Source organism: Pygoscelis adeliae, unplaced genomic scaffold, assembly GCF_000699105.1.
Source record: "Pygoscelis adeliae isolate BGI_AS28 unplaced genomic scaffold, ASM69910v1 Scaffold171, whole genome shotgun sequence".
NCBI classification, from domain to species: domain Eukaryota; kingdom Metazoa; phylum Chordata; class Aves; order Sphenisciformes; family Spheniscidae; genus Pygoscelis; species Pygoscelis adeliae.
This window is the reverse complement of record NW_008824186.1, coordinates 6,580,206-6,596,278: the sequence shown is the minus strand read 5'-3', so window position 1 is coordinate 6,596,278 and position 16,073 is coordinate 6,580,206. Positions and strand designations below refer to the sequence as shown.

The window sequence follows — 16,073 nt, the reverse complement described above, 5'->3', positions numbered from 1 at the left end:
TTTATTTTTTGTTCTCTTTTTCCCCTCTTTTTTTTGTTCTCTTTTCCCCCTCTTTTTTTCCGTTCTTGTGGTATTTTTTGGTGCGTGTTTCGTTTCTTTAATCTTTTTTGGTTTTGTGTGTGTCCCCAAGTCCTAATCTCCTAGTCTCAAGATGAGCCTTAGGCTTATTATAGTCCCCATTGGCTCTTCATTTTCAGAATCAGCAGGTTTAGGTTGAAAGGCAATCTGGGAAGCTGTCAACAGCTGTGAGCAGTGGTATGAAACCACCGTGCCAGTTGGCAGCCTCTGCTGAAGAACAAGCCGTGTGTAGGATGGGATGAGGTTTGCCGTTGTGAGACATGCATGAGTTTAACACCCGATTTCTATATATGCGATTCCTGTCTCTCCTAAACGTTATTATTTTTCCAGTTACTCTTATTGCGGTTTTACATGTACAAAGGTATTTCAGGTTGTGAAATTTAAAATCACTTTCATTTGAAATCACTGGAAGTTATTTTTGCAAAGAAAAAAAATCATTGTTCTGGTGGCATAGTACAGCTTTTCGTCAAAAAGCATGCCAGATAAATATCCGCAGATGGAAAAAGCAAAAGCAAGTGGCATTAGTAGAATGCTTCACTGCTGTTTTATTGCCTTTAAAGCCAATCTTGTTTCTACTGAAGCAAACCTTTACTGATTCCTGCAATGGCAGAGGTGCTGACTCAGGACAGACCACAGCATGCACAGGGACTGTCCCAAGGGCATGCTTAAAATCTTCCCTGAATCAAGACTTTAAAGCACACGCTCCTTGGGATTTGAACTCCCATATCCTATAACTTCTAAGTACTGTATGTAAAATACTAATGTTTAAAAAGAAATGTGGATCAGGATTTAAAAAAGGAATTCCAGAAACGTTTCCTACAAGTGTTCAAAAGTAATTTAATATATTGAATATTAAATAATATTAATCCTAAAATATGGATGAATAAGTAACAGTGTTGCATGCTCAGTAACTCCCACCCAGCAATCCCTTGAGTCCTATTTTTGAAAATACTTGTCCCGGGCTTTGGATTTTTTTTTTTTTTTTTGATGAATGAATACATATCAGGGCAAAAAATAGGAGAAGCTTCATGCTTTCTGCATTAATTTAGCAATGTTTTGTGGAGTTTGGAAAATGTTAATGAAAATTTTGAATGGAATACATGGTAATGAAGTATAAAAATCTTACAGGTCTAATACTAAATACATGCTTTACCTATGTTAGAGGGGGATATGGGAGACCGAAGCAGAAATAATTAGAAAAGCTTAGTTACTTCTAATCTTTGTAATTTTACAACACATCTTGAATACTGAAATGAAGCATGACTATTTTCTCTTTCAATTTTTATATTCATTACATTCTAATATTGCAGATAAAATTGTAGTTTTCAGTTACATATTAATTTTAAACATCATTAAATAATCTATAATTGCAGTAAATTTACATAAATTCACTTCATAATGCATATCTGAAACATTTTACTTAAAACTTATCTGAGTTTTGGAAGAAGATTAACACATGATGATTCCAAACAGAACATTGTCATTTTTTTCTGTAGACCTGAAGAATTAACCTAATCATTCCTGTTAAGAGATGCTCTGTTAGAGATTCCAGAATTTTGCCAGCTCAGTGAGGTTCTTGACAGCTTTTCAGGTTGTATTTCGTTCTGTTCCTGACAAACAAACGGCAGTAGGAATAAGCAATTCTAGCAAACTTAAAAAAAAAAATAAAAATTAGAATGAGTGACTTGTTTGTTCCTAAGTTGTAGTAGTTTAAGGGGAAGTCTTCTGGACATACCTATTGTGAAGAAAAAATAAAAACCTTATCAAGAATGTAGTAATTATGGATGGAGATCATGAGGGCTGGTTTCCTGTCAAGTCACACGTACTCACCCGCTATAGTACGACATTCGGGTATGGATTTCTTGAGATTCCCTTAACACCGCCACCACCACCAATGCAAAATTGTACCAGGGAATCCTCTACAGATGGGCAGGCGTTTAAGTGAGTGCTGCAAGGTACAGAAAGCTTAACTCTGAAATTTTGTGTATAAATACAAGAAAGATACAGGACAAAAATCATCTTACCTGGACGGTGGTGGTTAGTCCGTATGTAGTACAGTGGGCAGATATCCACACCAGGCAAAGAGTAAAACACTGCGTTACAAATCATGCTGTCATTGCTACCTTCTCGGGAGAGGCCAAGAGCAGAAGTGCTTACGCTCCTGCGTGGCCTGTGGCTTCCTGTATGGCACGTGGCTGATGGAAACTTGCACAGCTGATTACTGGTGGTGGTGTGAAGACTTCTGTCATCTTTGATCAGCTTCAAATGTACCTGATAAGTGTAAAAGCGTACCTTCATCAGCGTTCCCACAGGACGTGTGTGCTCATGAGAGGGACTCCTGGAACGTGCGCAAAACCTTCCCTTGCATGTATTGCTACAAGGTGACATGGCTTCTTGTTTTTTCTTTTCAGGGACACATTGATAGTCACGTGTACCAACAGTGCCACAAGTATATTTGCAGGCTTTGTCATCTTCTCAGTTATTGGCTTCATGGCAAATGAGCTCAAAGTGAATATTGAAGCTGTGGCAGACCAAGGTAGGGTACACTGCCATTTCGTTACTTAGACAAGCACCTGGTGGCACCTTCAGCTCTATTATTAATGATGACATTGACATTGGAGGTGGGAATAATGGCTCCAAACTGGAGTGGATTAGTAAACCACTTGTTGGCATTTCTGTACGGGAGAAGGTACACCACTGGGAAGTGAAGATATTACTTGGAGCCTCTTTATCACTCGTTTGGTAAGAGGAGGAAACGAGCTGAGACGCATTTCAAATCTTTATGTCAATGACTGATGGGAGGTAAGGTGAGATGTCTCCTTCACATACTCTAAGTGGTGACTGGTCTTCTCATCTGTCTCTGCTGCTGTTCGTCAAATCCTTTTCAAGGTAAAAGGTGTCCCCGGTGGTGGGAATCTTGGATGAGAGGACAGTGGGCTTCGTGATGTGGGGGGTGGGAGAAATACAGTGCGAGAGGTGGATTGAGCTTCTGAACTGTGGGGAACAAGGAGCTGCCTCCATGGGAAAGTAAAAGATTTCTGAAGAACGGATTAGAAGATCTCGGTTAGTGAAGTGAGATGGTTAGAAATGGGGATCTGAAAGGTCTTAATTGGTAGAGCTGAATGGGAGCGAGAACAGTGTGACTGATGGAAGAATTGGTGCTGCCGTGTATGATTTGGTATGAAGTAGCGGGAGGTAGGAAGGGAAGAGCTTTTGGGGTAAGGAGCTGAAAAGTTTAAGGGGTTGTAAAAATCTGATGGGATTGTAGAGGGATAATTGTTACCTTAGTCTAGTCCTACATTTCCTGTGAAATGTGCAGCACTTTGCTTCTAAGCCAGCCAACCCCCAGATCTTTAAGATAATTTTGAACTGTGTTAAAAAGACAAATTTTTAAAAACTTTGTAATAGCTTTTATACGTATTTACGATTTCCCCCACCATAGCTGTTTCTGTGAGCACATGACAGTGTTAAGTGTATTGTATTAGCTTTCAGCACAGATACAGTCATTTCCAAGCACTGAAGGAAAGTCATTAATAGCTTCTCCATGAGCCCTGGGGATGGTTCCCAACGTTATCCCTGCAACCCATGATAGCACAGAGCAAGAGGAGGCTCTGAATGGGAGAAGGACAGCAGAGTTGAAAAAAATGAATGTCGCATACTCATGGCTTCTATAAGTGACGTGTCTCACTGTCTGCATTAATGTGAAGACACGAAACATTTTTCTGACAGGTTTGTTGTGTGAGTAAATTCAATGCCACAAGGTGCTACATGTAGCCTAAGGTACCTGACTGACTGAGCATTGTGATTCAGAAATGGTAGCAGTGAGTTGACAATAGGGGATAGATACCAAGACACCCTTCCATAGTTTCTGTATGGTAATATTCATAGATCATTCTGGACAAATTAGGTATGAAGGTTAATCTGCATTTAACAATGTTGTGGGAGCTAAATGGAAAACAGGCAACATGAGCTGGGGACACAGAAATCCTGTAGTTGTAGGAACAAGAGCCGGTGAAGAAGATGAAACATTCTTTATTTTTTCTTGAAAAATACCTTTTCTCGGAACACTAATGTTTGTAATCGTTTATTAGAAACAAGCTACTACAGGTGAAATGAGGAGAACAACAGAAGAGGGAACAAGATCTTGCTGCTGGTTAAGAAAAAGAAAAGGCTTTTAGTTTTCTTTTGCTTATTCCTTATCTGTAAACTGAAATGTGGGTAATCCCACAGAATTTGTGGTACTTCTGACCTCAGTGAGATGTAAATAAAGGTGCTGGGTCACATTCAATTTCTGCAGCTCCCTTGGTTGGTACATGGCAGCCCAGATGTTGAGGTGAGGGGAAGCTTGTGAGCTGCAGTTCAGTCACAGGGAGTTAGTCTGGGGCTTGCACCAGTTGACCCATTGTGGGATGGGCTGCTAACTGGCCTGCAGATTCAGCCAGAGGGTCTGAGAGGAGAATTTCATCGGATGGTCAGCCAGCAAACTGTTTCTTGATAGCAAGTAGAATCATAGAATGGTTTGGGTTGGAAGGGACCATTAGAGGTCATCTAGTCCAACCCCCCTGCAACGAGCAGGGATATCTTCAACTAGATCAGGTTGCTCAGAGCCCCGTCCAACCTGACCTTGAATGTTTCCAGGGAAGGGGCATCCACCACCTCTCAAGGCAACCTGGGCCAGTGCTTCACCACCCTCAGCGTAAAACTTTCTTCCTTATATCTAGTCTGAATCTACCCTCTTTTAGTTTAAAACCATTATCCCTTGTCCTATTACTACAGGCCTTATTAAAAAGTCTGTCCCCATCTTTCTTAGAAGCCCCCTTTAAGAATTGAAAGGCTGCAATAAGGTCTCCCCGGAGCCTTCTCTTCTCTAGGCTGAGCAACCCCAACTCTCTCAGCCTGTCCTCACAGGAGAGGTGCTCCAGACCCCTTGTCACTTTTGTGGCCCTCCTCTGGACCCGCTCCAACAGGTCCATGTCTTAGTCGATGTCAAGTAGTAGGGGATACTGCACCTGCAAGTTAATGTAATATCAATTCAGTCTTCAGCACTTTGTCTCTTCTTTCTGGTCTGCCAGTCAGCTAAGTGGGAACAGAAAAATTTCATTCTCATCCCTGTTTTCTGGCTGGATTAGACCATTATGTTTGAAAAACTCCATTTGAGGCCAGGTGTTTTAGGAGTAATGTTTCCATTAATCTTTTTATTTTAGACTTTACCTCCATCCTGAAACAAAGAAACAAGCAAAACCAACCCCAAAATCTAAACCACACTGTACTCACCAAAATTATTTGTAAGGAGTTCGAGTCAAAGAAGCCATGCTTGAGTGAAGCTGCAGTGGAAGCTACAAAGGGCTGGACAGAGGGGACTGAGAGACGTAGCTGTTAGGCATGGTGGAGGAAACACTTGGTTCAGCTGGTTCATCTCCCTGGAGATGGCATAATATTTAGCACAGGGGGTGGCAAACCCTTTTCTGTTGAGTGCTTGGTGGTGGTCTTTGAATGAGCAGCTAGTCACAGGCTGGAGCTCTCTGTTCCCAGCTGTTTCAGCAGCTGTGTCAGGGGATGTGAAAAAAGCTGTCACGAGACAATCTTATTGTAGGGCTGTCAGTGTGTTTGTAAGAGTCCGTTTAGGCCATTTAAAAATATTTCACGAGGGTGAGACTTCACTTTCTCCATGGTAGGGGGAAACAAAATTTAGTCCCGTACGAGAAGACGACAGTAGGAAGAGAGTAAAGATCAGGGATAATTGCAGGCTGAGTTAGCACATTGAATTAACAGAATTAAAAAGCAGACTCAGCAAGTGGGGAAAAGAGCCAGCCCTTGTCCCTGCCTACCTTTTTTTAATTCTAACATTGCATTTCTTTTTGCAGCGGAGGAGAAAACAGCAAAAATTATGATGATCTCCCTTCAAGTTTTTAAAACCTTGAATGAAATTCTTAATGGAAATGAGAAGGGATATTTTTCCCCCTCCTAAAATATGAATGTGAAACACACAGTATTTTTCTCATTTAGAGTCTTCACTTCAGGAAAAACTCATATACCTGATGAACAAATAAGGTTTTTCACTGAGGGAAAGACAGGACAATCTATTTTAGTTCTACTCTCACGGTTTGATTAAGAACATACTGCAGTTGAAAAATTTTAGTAATTTAAAATGAAAGATCAAGGTCATTTGACTTTTTTCCTTTCAACATATATAAAACCTTTGGAGTTTTCCTGGTTTAATAGACTTTTAGAAAGAGTTCATACCCACCTAAGTCTCCGAAGATGGAGAGGATGGGAGCCAGCCTCCCTGTGACTGTTTACCTGTGGTTGGATGCTAGCAGGCACATGATATCTTGAAGAGTTACGAGGGGCTGAGATGGAGAGATGTGCAGTTTCATATTCTATAATTAAACTTTTCCTAAAAGTGTGATTAATGGGAACTCATTATTCTGAGACTTAATTAAACTTCTACACGCAGGAAGCTAGTGCAAACAGAGCCCTTACCTCTAATAGTCAAGAGGAAATCTCTAATCAAGAGATGAAAGAACGTGTTCACGAATACATAGTAGTCCTACATGCACCTTCCTATTCCAAAAAGCCATTTTTCTGCAGCACATTTTAAAGGCAGCAACACATACTGAGTCACGTACAGTGGTGGTGGTTCTTTTTTACTGTGTTGTTAACTCTTGTATTTGTCTTTTGTTCAGAAGGAACTCCAAACACTTCACAAGTTGCCCGTGGAGATTATTTCACATGGTGCTAAAACTGTGTTTTTCTTAGTACATGAGAAAGCAACAGTCCTCTCTCGAGCAGAAACAGCGTGGGGAGCTGTAGGAAATGGGATGCAATAATCTAGGTTTGAAATGGCCAGGACAGAGCGAGTTTGGAGCCCCTTCTTGGGGTCATGGCATCGGTACAACTTGGTTTTTATTTGTATCTCGCCTGACAGGAAACATCCTTCAGAGCATTTGAAGTGGGCGCTCCTTCAGCTGGGATAAATAGAGAAGAAGTGCCCTCTACTGTAATGCTACCACCACATTCCTGCAGCCTTTTCTCCCAGGCAAATCTAAGCATACTTGTAAAAATATTTTTTCTTTACAGTCAATAAAAATTATAGCCCAAGATATCAAACCAACAGAGAAAGGAAAATTTCCTCGTTAAGCCTTTAAAAGACCCCATCCCCTTATTTTTTCTGCTGCGCATTATTTCAGAATTTCTTGTGGATTTTTTTAGGTTCACGTATTACCTTGTGTCTGGTATCAGCTCTGTGCATCTGTTACGTTCTCTCCTTCTCATCTGACTGTGTGCTGATGAGTTAAAGAAGAGTATTTTCTTTTCCCTTCATCCTTGTCGTACTGAGGTGTGGATGATGGCTGTGTTGATCTAAGGCTGGGTTGCTAATTGGCAGGAGCAGTGGTAGGAATTTGATCACAGAGCAGGAAAGAAACATAGCTGCAGTACACAATTTCTCTTTATTTTTCATATTTGGATCAGTATATTAGTATACTGGTTAAATATGTATTGTGCAGCTTGGAAAGTAGGAGTGTGTGAGTGTTTTGAAACTTAGAGCCAAAATAGAAATTAATCACGTGAGGCTAAATTCTGCAATGGTTAAACCTTTCTGTAAATAGGAGAGACTGAATCGGGTCTTTTTTACTTTTATCAAGCGAAGTAATATTGTATTAGACTTTGAAACATGACTCTTCACGTCTCCCTCTTTTCCATCCAGTCAACAATGCTAACACAATGCAAAATATCACAGCCTTTATTCTTCTCATTTCTAGGTCCCGGAATTGCTTTCGTGGTTTACCCAGAAGCCTTAACTAGGCTTCCCCTCTCTCCGTTCTGGGCTATAATATTCTTTTTGATGCTTCTGACACTTGGATTGGACACTATGGTAAACTGCTTTTGTTTCCCATTCTTTTCCTCTTGCTTTTCCTATTTATTCGTTTGGAGGGACTGTGAGATTAATCGCTATTTTCCATGTGGTCAGTGAACTGCTTTCCAAAAAGAGGAATGAAGTAAGGCCATCAATGCTGAAATCATTTGGGTGAAGCTTTGGCGTTGACATCTGAGCATTTAACACCTAGGACTTGAAATACTCTCTCTCGTATTCCTTTATATCCAGTTGGACCACTTTGTGTACATTGTGTGCACTGAAATGAATCCCTTTATTTTGCCTTTCAGTTTGCCACTATTGAGACTATAGTGACCTCCGTTTCGGATGAGTTCCCCAAATACTTACGTACGCACAAGGCACTGTTCACTCTTGGGTGCTGCATCTCCTTTTTCATCATGGGATTTCCTATGATCACTCAGGTAATAATATTGCCTTTGAGCATCAGTCTGTCCCCACTCCCCCTCTGGTGGCCGTTCTCCTCCTGCACAAGTTGCAAAAGATTAAGCTGAATTCTGCCGCATGCGCAAAGACACCGGGTGTGTCTGAAAGCCTTATTTATTGTGGTTTTTTTTTTTTATGAATGCACTGACTGACACATTTAAAAGACTTTGCTGTTCAAATCTTTCTGAGAATCAGACTTCTAAAAATTTATCCCTAGCCAAACATCTCCAAAGTAGTCATGTAAGTTATGTATTCATTTAAAAAAAAAAAAAGTTTGTATGTCCTATAAATGTGCACACCAGTTTTGGGCGCCTTCCCTCCCGGAATAGATATATACTGATAGTCTTAGCAAATGGTGGAGTTAATAATGAAATAATTCTCATCTACCATTGATAGTCTTCAGTGTCTTTTGTCCACTAAGTCCTCCAGCATTATAAACTCTCAGCAATTTCAAGAGGAGGTGCACAAAATCTATCTTACCATTCATCCTTTTCCCTCCTTTTTCTTTCTTTCCCCTGACCTCATCACCTACCAGCCCAACTTTGCTGTTCCAAAGCCTAGGATAGATTCATTCCTTCCTTCCCTTGAATTATACTGCTTAACCTTTGCCCTGAAGATAGGGCATTATATCCTTTCCAAAGAGATGAACTGAGCTCACTATCACAGTATTCCTGGTTTCAGTGGTGATTTTGCTTTTGATGCAGTATTAAGTGGTTAGAGACACTGCTGGTGGAAGGTCTGAAAGGGCTGAAACCAGTGTCTTCCCAAGGTGTGTTAGCTACCAGACTCAGGTGTACCCTCTGCTTTTTTCTTGTTGGGTTCAATATTTATTCAGCCGCAAGGAAGAAACTAGTGCAGCATGAGCCTGTGTCCGGTCAATGTTTGGATGCTTATTTGGGATACAGAGTCCTGGGTCCTGCTCCTGTCCATTTTGCCTACCTTATAGCGCCAGTTAGAGTTGTGACACATGTGAAGAGAGAGACAGCTATATGCCACAAGTAATGGCTATTTTCTCCTTTTTTTCCTTTAGGGTGGAATGTATATGTTACAGCTTGTGGACACTTACGCAGCTTCTTATTCTCTTGTCATCATTGCCATCTTCGAGCTTGTCGGAGTTTCCTATATATATGGTAAGAAAAAATACTGTTCTTGGACAGCCTATGTCAAAGTAACATTTTAGCACATGGTAAAGTAGCTGGTAACATGAAATTCTTAAGGAAAGGAGTAACACTTTATTTTAATTTCTTTTTAATAAAAAGCCTCAGAATTTTCTTCTTTTGAATGGAAGCATAATGGGGCTTCATTACTATAGGATTCCTTTAAATACATGTATTCAAAACACTTTCTTATAGTCTAATGTCCCTTTTCCACCAGTAGCTTAAAGCCAATGATTAGAGATGAGTATAAGAATAGACCAAGCATTTAGTGACACTTCTCCAGGGGTTCTTTCACGCTCCAACAGTTTTAGGCTCAGAGACTTCCTGAGCCAGAGGTGGTATCTTTGCATTTAACAACTTTTGAAGGATTTATTTTCCGTGTACACTTCCAGCCTTCCCTTTAGCCCCTCTCTCCATAACAGAAAATCGAGACCATGCAGCTACTCAGTTATTCATTATGCACAGTGGCAACACCAGTTATATTGATCCATGTTGACATACGTTAAATTATAAGGAAGATCCTCGGCTAGCATAAAGCAGTGCAATTATCTTGATGCTACTGTAGCTATGTCAGCTGATACCAGCTGGTGATTTGCTCCCAGACTTGTCCAGTGCTTTCAGGAGATTCATTCTTGGAAATGTGTGATTTCATATGGTCGTAGCAGGAAATGTGAAGATCTCCCTGCATAACAGATGATTAATTTATGTCTGGAGTGCGGTGGTGCCACTTAAGACTTGTCTTCAAAAGCAAAGGAAGGTCTGAATCTCAGCGTTAAAGATAAGGCTCTTTCCCCTGTTGCTATGGACCGGAATGAATTATGTATTTTCTATCATCTAGATATAAACAATCCTGAGATGTTCTGTTGAAGGTGCATATTAGCAGCATGATCTTAGGCTCTAGTCCTGCGCACCGAATACTTCGCTCTATCTACATTGTGGGGTCCACTCTGTAATATAAATGCATTAAAAAATCATATGTAATTCAAAACACGCAGAATTTGTTGCTCTTGCTTGAGAAATGAATGTTATAGACAGGACAGGGAATAAGCCCTTCCTTGTTTTCTCTAATTTCATGGAAATACAGAAGTGTATTTTATCTCTACTGACATCCAATCCAGTGAGCGGGCTTGAGTGGTTTGTGAGCTGAGTCAGATATGACCTAGCGAGGAAATGTTACAGAATACAATGGAAAAAGTTAAAGCACCAAGAGAAAAGTTGATTTACACCGATCAAGTTTTGGTTGATCAAAATGCTCGTTGTTTTTTATGTCCCTGAAATGTAAATGTTTTAATTAGAGTTGGCTTAGAAGTGTAATCTCTGTGAGTGAAATGATACTGGTAACTGCTATCAGCTTTACATTCAGCCAGTCTTCTCAAAGGACCCGAGTGTAATGCTTTGGGATATCTCCTGAAGTGAAGTCGAGAGACGGAATTTGGGGATTATTTAGCAGAACTCCTGGTTTGAAAATCAATGCTGGCAAGTTGTGCCGTTGCTCTGTGCTTCAGTTTCCATGAAGACATGCAAGGTTTGCCCATCCCGTCCCCCCACTTACCACCAGGTTTAGCATTTACCCGTTCCTGTGGAAGCGCCGTCGGGTACGTGTCATCTGAGACATTAGCGTCTGGTTATCGTACTGACCAATTTCCCAGCTTTCCTAAAATCAATGCAATTCCATAAAAGATGGTGAGTGGGAATGCTCAAGAAGAGTATAAGGGTTTGTTGGGTTTTTTTTTTTCCCTTCTTCCTCCTCATCCGTTTGCTGAGCGCATGCCTGAACAACGCTGTGCTAAAGCACTAGATGTTGTCACTCTTCCTGGCCAGCAGTATCTACAGCATCACCCGGTCTGTGCCAAAAAGATTGCCCCCTTTAAAGCCGTTGCCTTCACTGTGCAAGATAAAAATTCCTGGCTTAAAATATTTTTAAATAACCCCAAAACTACTTAAATCTGTAGAATTCCTTCGTTCTGTATGTTTTTAAATAAGGATGAAGGTAAACGGAGCACATGCTGGCTCTGTTCCTCCTCTGAACGCTGTGTGGCAGAAGCACTACAAACCTGCCTTTGTGGAACAACATTTTATTAGGCTTGTAAGCAAAATCGCTCTGCCTAGTGCCTGCTTTGCCCAACAAATTCGGTATCCCTTAAAACACTGGCTTGTATGAAAAACATAAAATAACTACAGAAATAGTTACAGCGCTGCAAAGGAAGGACTGGAATAGAGGAGAACTTTTTTTGTTAGTTACATATTACTTGAATGTCATCAGACTTGGAAAAAATCTGCTGATTACAAATCATTCTTTACATGCTTTCTGTACCAACTGATTGTTAAACAACAGATGTTAGTAAAGCCTTTGATATAAACTATTTCAAAGATTATTCCCTGGAGTTAACCTTTTGCTAGACTACAGAGCTTCCAGTTTTTTAGCACAAAAAAAGAAAGATTTAATTTACCATCATTATCTGCTTGACTAATGTATCATAGCTACTTCTGCTGCACTAAAGCTACTTTTCTAAGGACTGTTCATAGAAATACAGCTTGTATATTTGTGATTTGCATGTTGTAAATACAAGTGAAGCTGCTGCTCTTGCTATATTCCTTCAAGCGGTGCTTAGAATTGGCACAATATATTTTCAAGCTCTGATAATTGCTGTTTTGCGCTCCACTGACACCTTTCTCTGTATACTTGTACTCTTCATAGCAAGCAGGTTGGCACAATAGTGGCAGATGCTTTTATGATGAAATAAATCTGTCTTTAGTTCTTCTTACATGTTCTGCTTGCTGAGCTTGTTGAGATTTTTAAATTAAAAAGAGGCACACGGTTATTTCCTTGAAATAATTTATTTTTCTGTAGAGTCAATGCTACATAATCCAGTCAAATGCTGTTTTTTATTTCACATGCTGGTATAGATGTTTTTTTATCCAGTTGTTGTAATCCAGTTGTTTAGATTATGATGCATGATTGGTAAAGAATAGCTTAGAGCTGCGGGTATTAATTTAATCATCAGCATAATTCCCACTGTTGCATTTTGTAACGTGAAGCTAAATACAAAGATCCTTGTGCTTGAGCAAAACACCGTTGGAAACTGAAAATGTATGGCCCTAACTTTACTCCTGCTCCTTCTAGATCTGTTTTTTGTCAGTCTGTTGTTGGGAGGGTTTGTTGTCAGAGCAAGTGGTAACTGCTGCAGTGTCTTTGTAGAAAGTGTTAGTAATTTTGAACATTTTACCTGTAGCAGAATATTGAAGTAGCTGTCTGTGTCTGTTTGCATTCTCCTTTTTAATGGGTTTTATATCTGCAGCACTTATGAATACATCATCCTACTTTAGAGAGTGGAAATTGAGATATGGAATATCATGTACTGTTTATTTCCCGAAGTTATTCAGCAGGTCTGACTGATCTGAGGGGGAGACGAGATATACTGAGATTTAATCATCTTTCTGTTAACTAAAGCATCCATTGCATTTTTCTGTGCAACTTGACGAATCTGTTTTCAGTCTTTCACCGGGAAAGAGATGAGTACTGTGTAACCCCTGTATCTGTTTACATGTATTTGACTCCTGAACTGGTAATATTTAAAGGTGCCTGAAGCTGTGAATATCCACCAACAATTCCAAGAAGGAACTAAATTTTTTAATTGGAGTTTCAAGCAAATCTGTGCAGATTTGCGTGAAGCTTGCATGAATTTTGGAGGCAGAAGCCCTTGCTGGTAACTATCCAATGAGGTCTGATTCCTTTGCAGCAGCAAGTGTGGCTGAAGTAGAGACACTCGGATGAGCTTTTAACTTTGTGGAAAGACCCTTCAGCCCATACCTTGAGCTGCTGCAACTAGCTTAAAACTAGTTTTGTTCCCACCACAGCATGCTGCAGGGATGAGCGCTGTGTGAGCATCTCCCAAGTAGCTTGCTGCAGACGGTGCACTAAACTGTAATAAGCAGGTAAATAAAACACAGAGGCAAATCATTCAGTTGCAGCTAAGATCTCCTTTCGGGTCCGTAACACAGTGGCCCTGGGGGTTACGGTCGGTCCAAGCATGCAAAGCTCTATTACAAAATGGAGAAGCACACGATGAGTCAGACAGGTGCTGAAGTACGGTGATTGCATGGGTTGTAAAAATTACATGTACTTTACAGAGAAGACAAGAGGCTTTCTGAAGATGAGCATTGGCTGTAGTCAGTGGAAAAGAGAAAAAGAGGGAGAGAAATTACGGTTACAGAAAAAAATGTGACATCTGGGTCACCTTGGGTTAGTTTTCTAATCTTACATCCGCTGCAGGTTGTACTTTTCCCCTCCCCTAAACACAGTTCTTGCAATACCATCTTCTTGTTTAATTTCTGGATTTTTCTTCTCTTTCTTATCATAACACAGTTTTTTATTAGCTTTTCTCTGACACGATATCTGCCTGAACTGGCTTACTCTGTGCTCACCCTCTGAGCTGAGCCTGTAGGGCTGCCCTAGCAGCGTCTAGCCCTGCTGCTTTCTTAGACGTGCATCAGAAGACACTGAATAATGAACCATTGCTATTTTTTTACCTTGTTAATTCTTGGAACAGTCAGGTGGATAGATTTATTTCTCCTTGATATCAACAGAAAGGCTTCAAAATTAGGTGGATCAAGCCTGGGGATTATCCCTTCTTACGTTCAGCAGCTGCAGTGGCTGGCTATAAGGGCAATAAGAACATAAAGCAGTTTATTACTTTTGTTCCAAGTATTTCCTCCCTTACTCAATGACTTCTTTCCAATATTTAAGCTCCATCTCTGTCCCCACATCATAAAAGTTAAAGTAAATGCTGTACTGTAATGCTTTGTAAAATCTAAATGACAGAGACAATCACCTGCTTTATTAGATAAAATTGGCCCAAATTTGTTTGTGTGACAGATGAGCTCAGCCTTGGACCCCAGAACTCCCTCGTCGTACCAACATTAGACAAGCTGGAACAAATTTCAGTTTTGTTTTTATTACTTTTGGATAAATTACTAATAGCTGTACTGAGTAGGGGCCATTTACCGGAAGAGCTCTGCAGAACGAGGCTGAAAAGCAGGCTGCCTTTTGTCAGGTGGGCAATAGCAGCTGCTGGGCCAGCGCACCTCTTCCAGTCCCGTGGCACGGCCAGGGAGACAGCTGCGGAGACGGCTCAAATACCATCTTCCAGTCTTGCGTGTTTTATTAACTCAAGTAACTTTATACATGCAGTCAGCACAATAATCTGAAGAATTAACATGTCAGTCGATCTGTTTGTTCAAACAACATCGATATAATTTAAAATATTTACAGGTGCTCTCTAATAATTCCAAGTATTGCTTACATATCAGTTGAAAAATAACAGGACGTTATCGGTTTCTATGCTGAGTGATGCAGTTGTACCCCAGTCACGTAGTAGGTATAGAGAAGCTCAGTCCATGCTGAAACAGGGATACAGATATTAATAAGGTTCATCTTCACAGTGAAATATAACAAGTATACACGTAATTGCAGCAAACAAGTGCGTACTATTAGTGCTTTAACCTGAGACATACTGAACACTTAATCTCTATGTAAAAGCTCAGTTCTGCTTTAATCCATAGGAAGTAAATATTTTATTAGAACGATACCCACCATAATAGTCTCATTTTTTACTGTGTGGTTAGATGCTCCATTGAAGTTTTCAACCAACAAGTCAGAGTTTATTTTTGTAATTAGACACAAGGGAGGTCACAAGAGCTGTGTTGCAAATTGCAGCTGGTTTCTTTCACACCTAACTGCATTTACGTTTGCTATTTACAGGCTTGCAAAGATTTTGTGAAGATATAGAAATGATGATTGGATTCCAGCCAAGTAAATTCTGGAGAGTCTGTTGGGCGTTTGTGACCCCAACTATTTTAACAGTAAGCAGAATTTTTTTCAATGTCTTCTCCAAAGAGTTTTGTTGTTGTTTCTTCGTCATTCACGATGGTTCTGAACGGCAGTAATCAGATCTTGGATGCAAATACCCAGAGACACATGCATGTGTGTGCACACACGTGTTCTTGCATGTGCGTGTAGTAGATGAAACAGAGCGTAAGTGATGGTATTTTGGGTAGAGAGGGATGGTGAGTCTCCAGATGCTGCTATGGTAGCCTTTCCCTGTCTGTGCAAAACCCTGGTACGGCATATCATTGCATAGCAGCATCTTTGAATATTGTACGCAGGGGTGTGGGTGGGTAATATATATATGTACGTCTACGTACACATAGAGAGGGCGAGGAAATGACATGATCCTCCTGTCTGTTCTCAGGTTGAGCTAGGGAAAAACCGTTTTATTGAGTCATCAACTAACCTGAGGGGCATGCTTTGGAAAGGCTTACGTGGAAATTTGAGCGACAAAGTTTTAGTTGCAAAGATGGAGATGTTTTTGGAAAGGTCGAAATGGTTACGTTCTCGATAACCACTATAAATCCCTGCGGTTTCTCGGGGCGGGGGGGGGAAGAAAAGCAAAGAGGAACTTTTGTTTCCGGACCCTTGAGGCACTGGGGCAGTGAATGCCCGCTCGCCACTTCGCGGC

At 40.5% G+C, this 16,073-nt stretch overlaps 1 protein-coding gene across 1 annotated transcript in view; it reads left to right on the top strand.

Moving 5' to 3' along the window:
• Window positions 1-16,073, top strand: part of SLC6A5 (solute carrier family 6 (neurotransmitter transporter), member 5) — a 31,365-nt gene that overhangs the window by 10,355 nt on the left and 4,937 nt on the right. Inside the window, exons 7-11 of the mRNA XM_009334586.1 lie at window positions 2,490-2,614; window positions 7,842-7,954; window positions 8,245-8,376; window positions 9,429-9,528; window positions 15,317-15,417. Of these exons, the coding sequence (XP_009332861.1) occupies window positions 2,490-2,614; window positions 7,842-7,954; window positions 8,245-8,376; window positions 9,429-9,528; window positions 15,317-15,417 (571 nt within the window). The remainder of the gene's footprint in view (window positions 1-2,489; window positions 2,615-7,841; window positions 7,955-8,244; window positions 8,377-9,428; window positions 9,529-15,316; window positions 15,418-16,073) is intronic.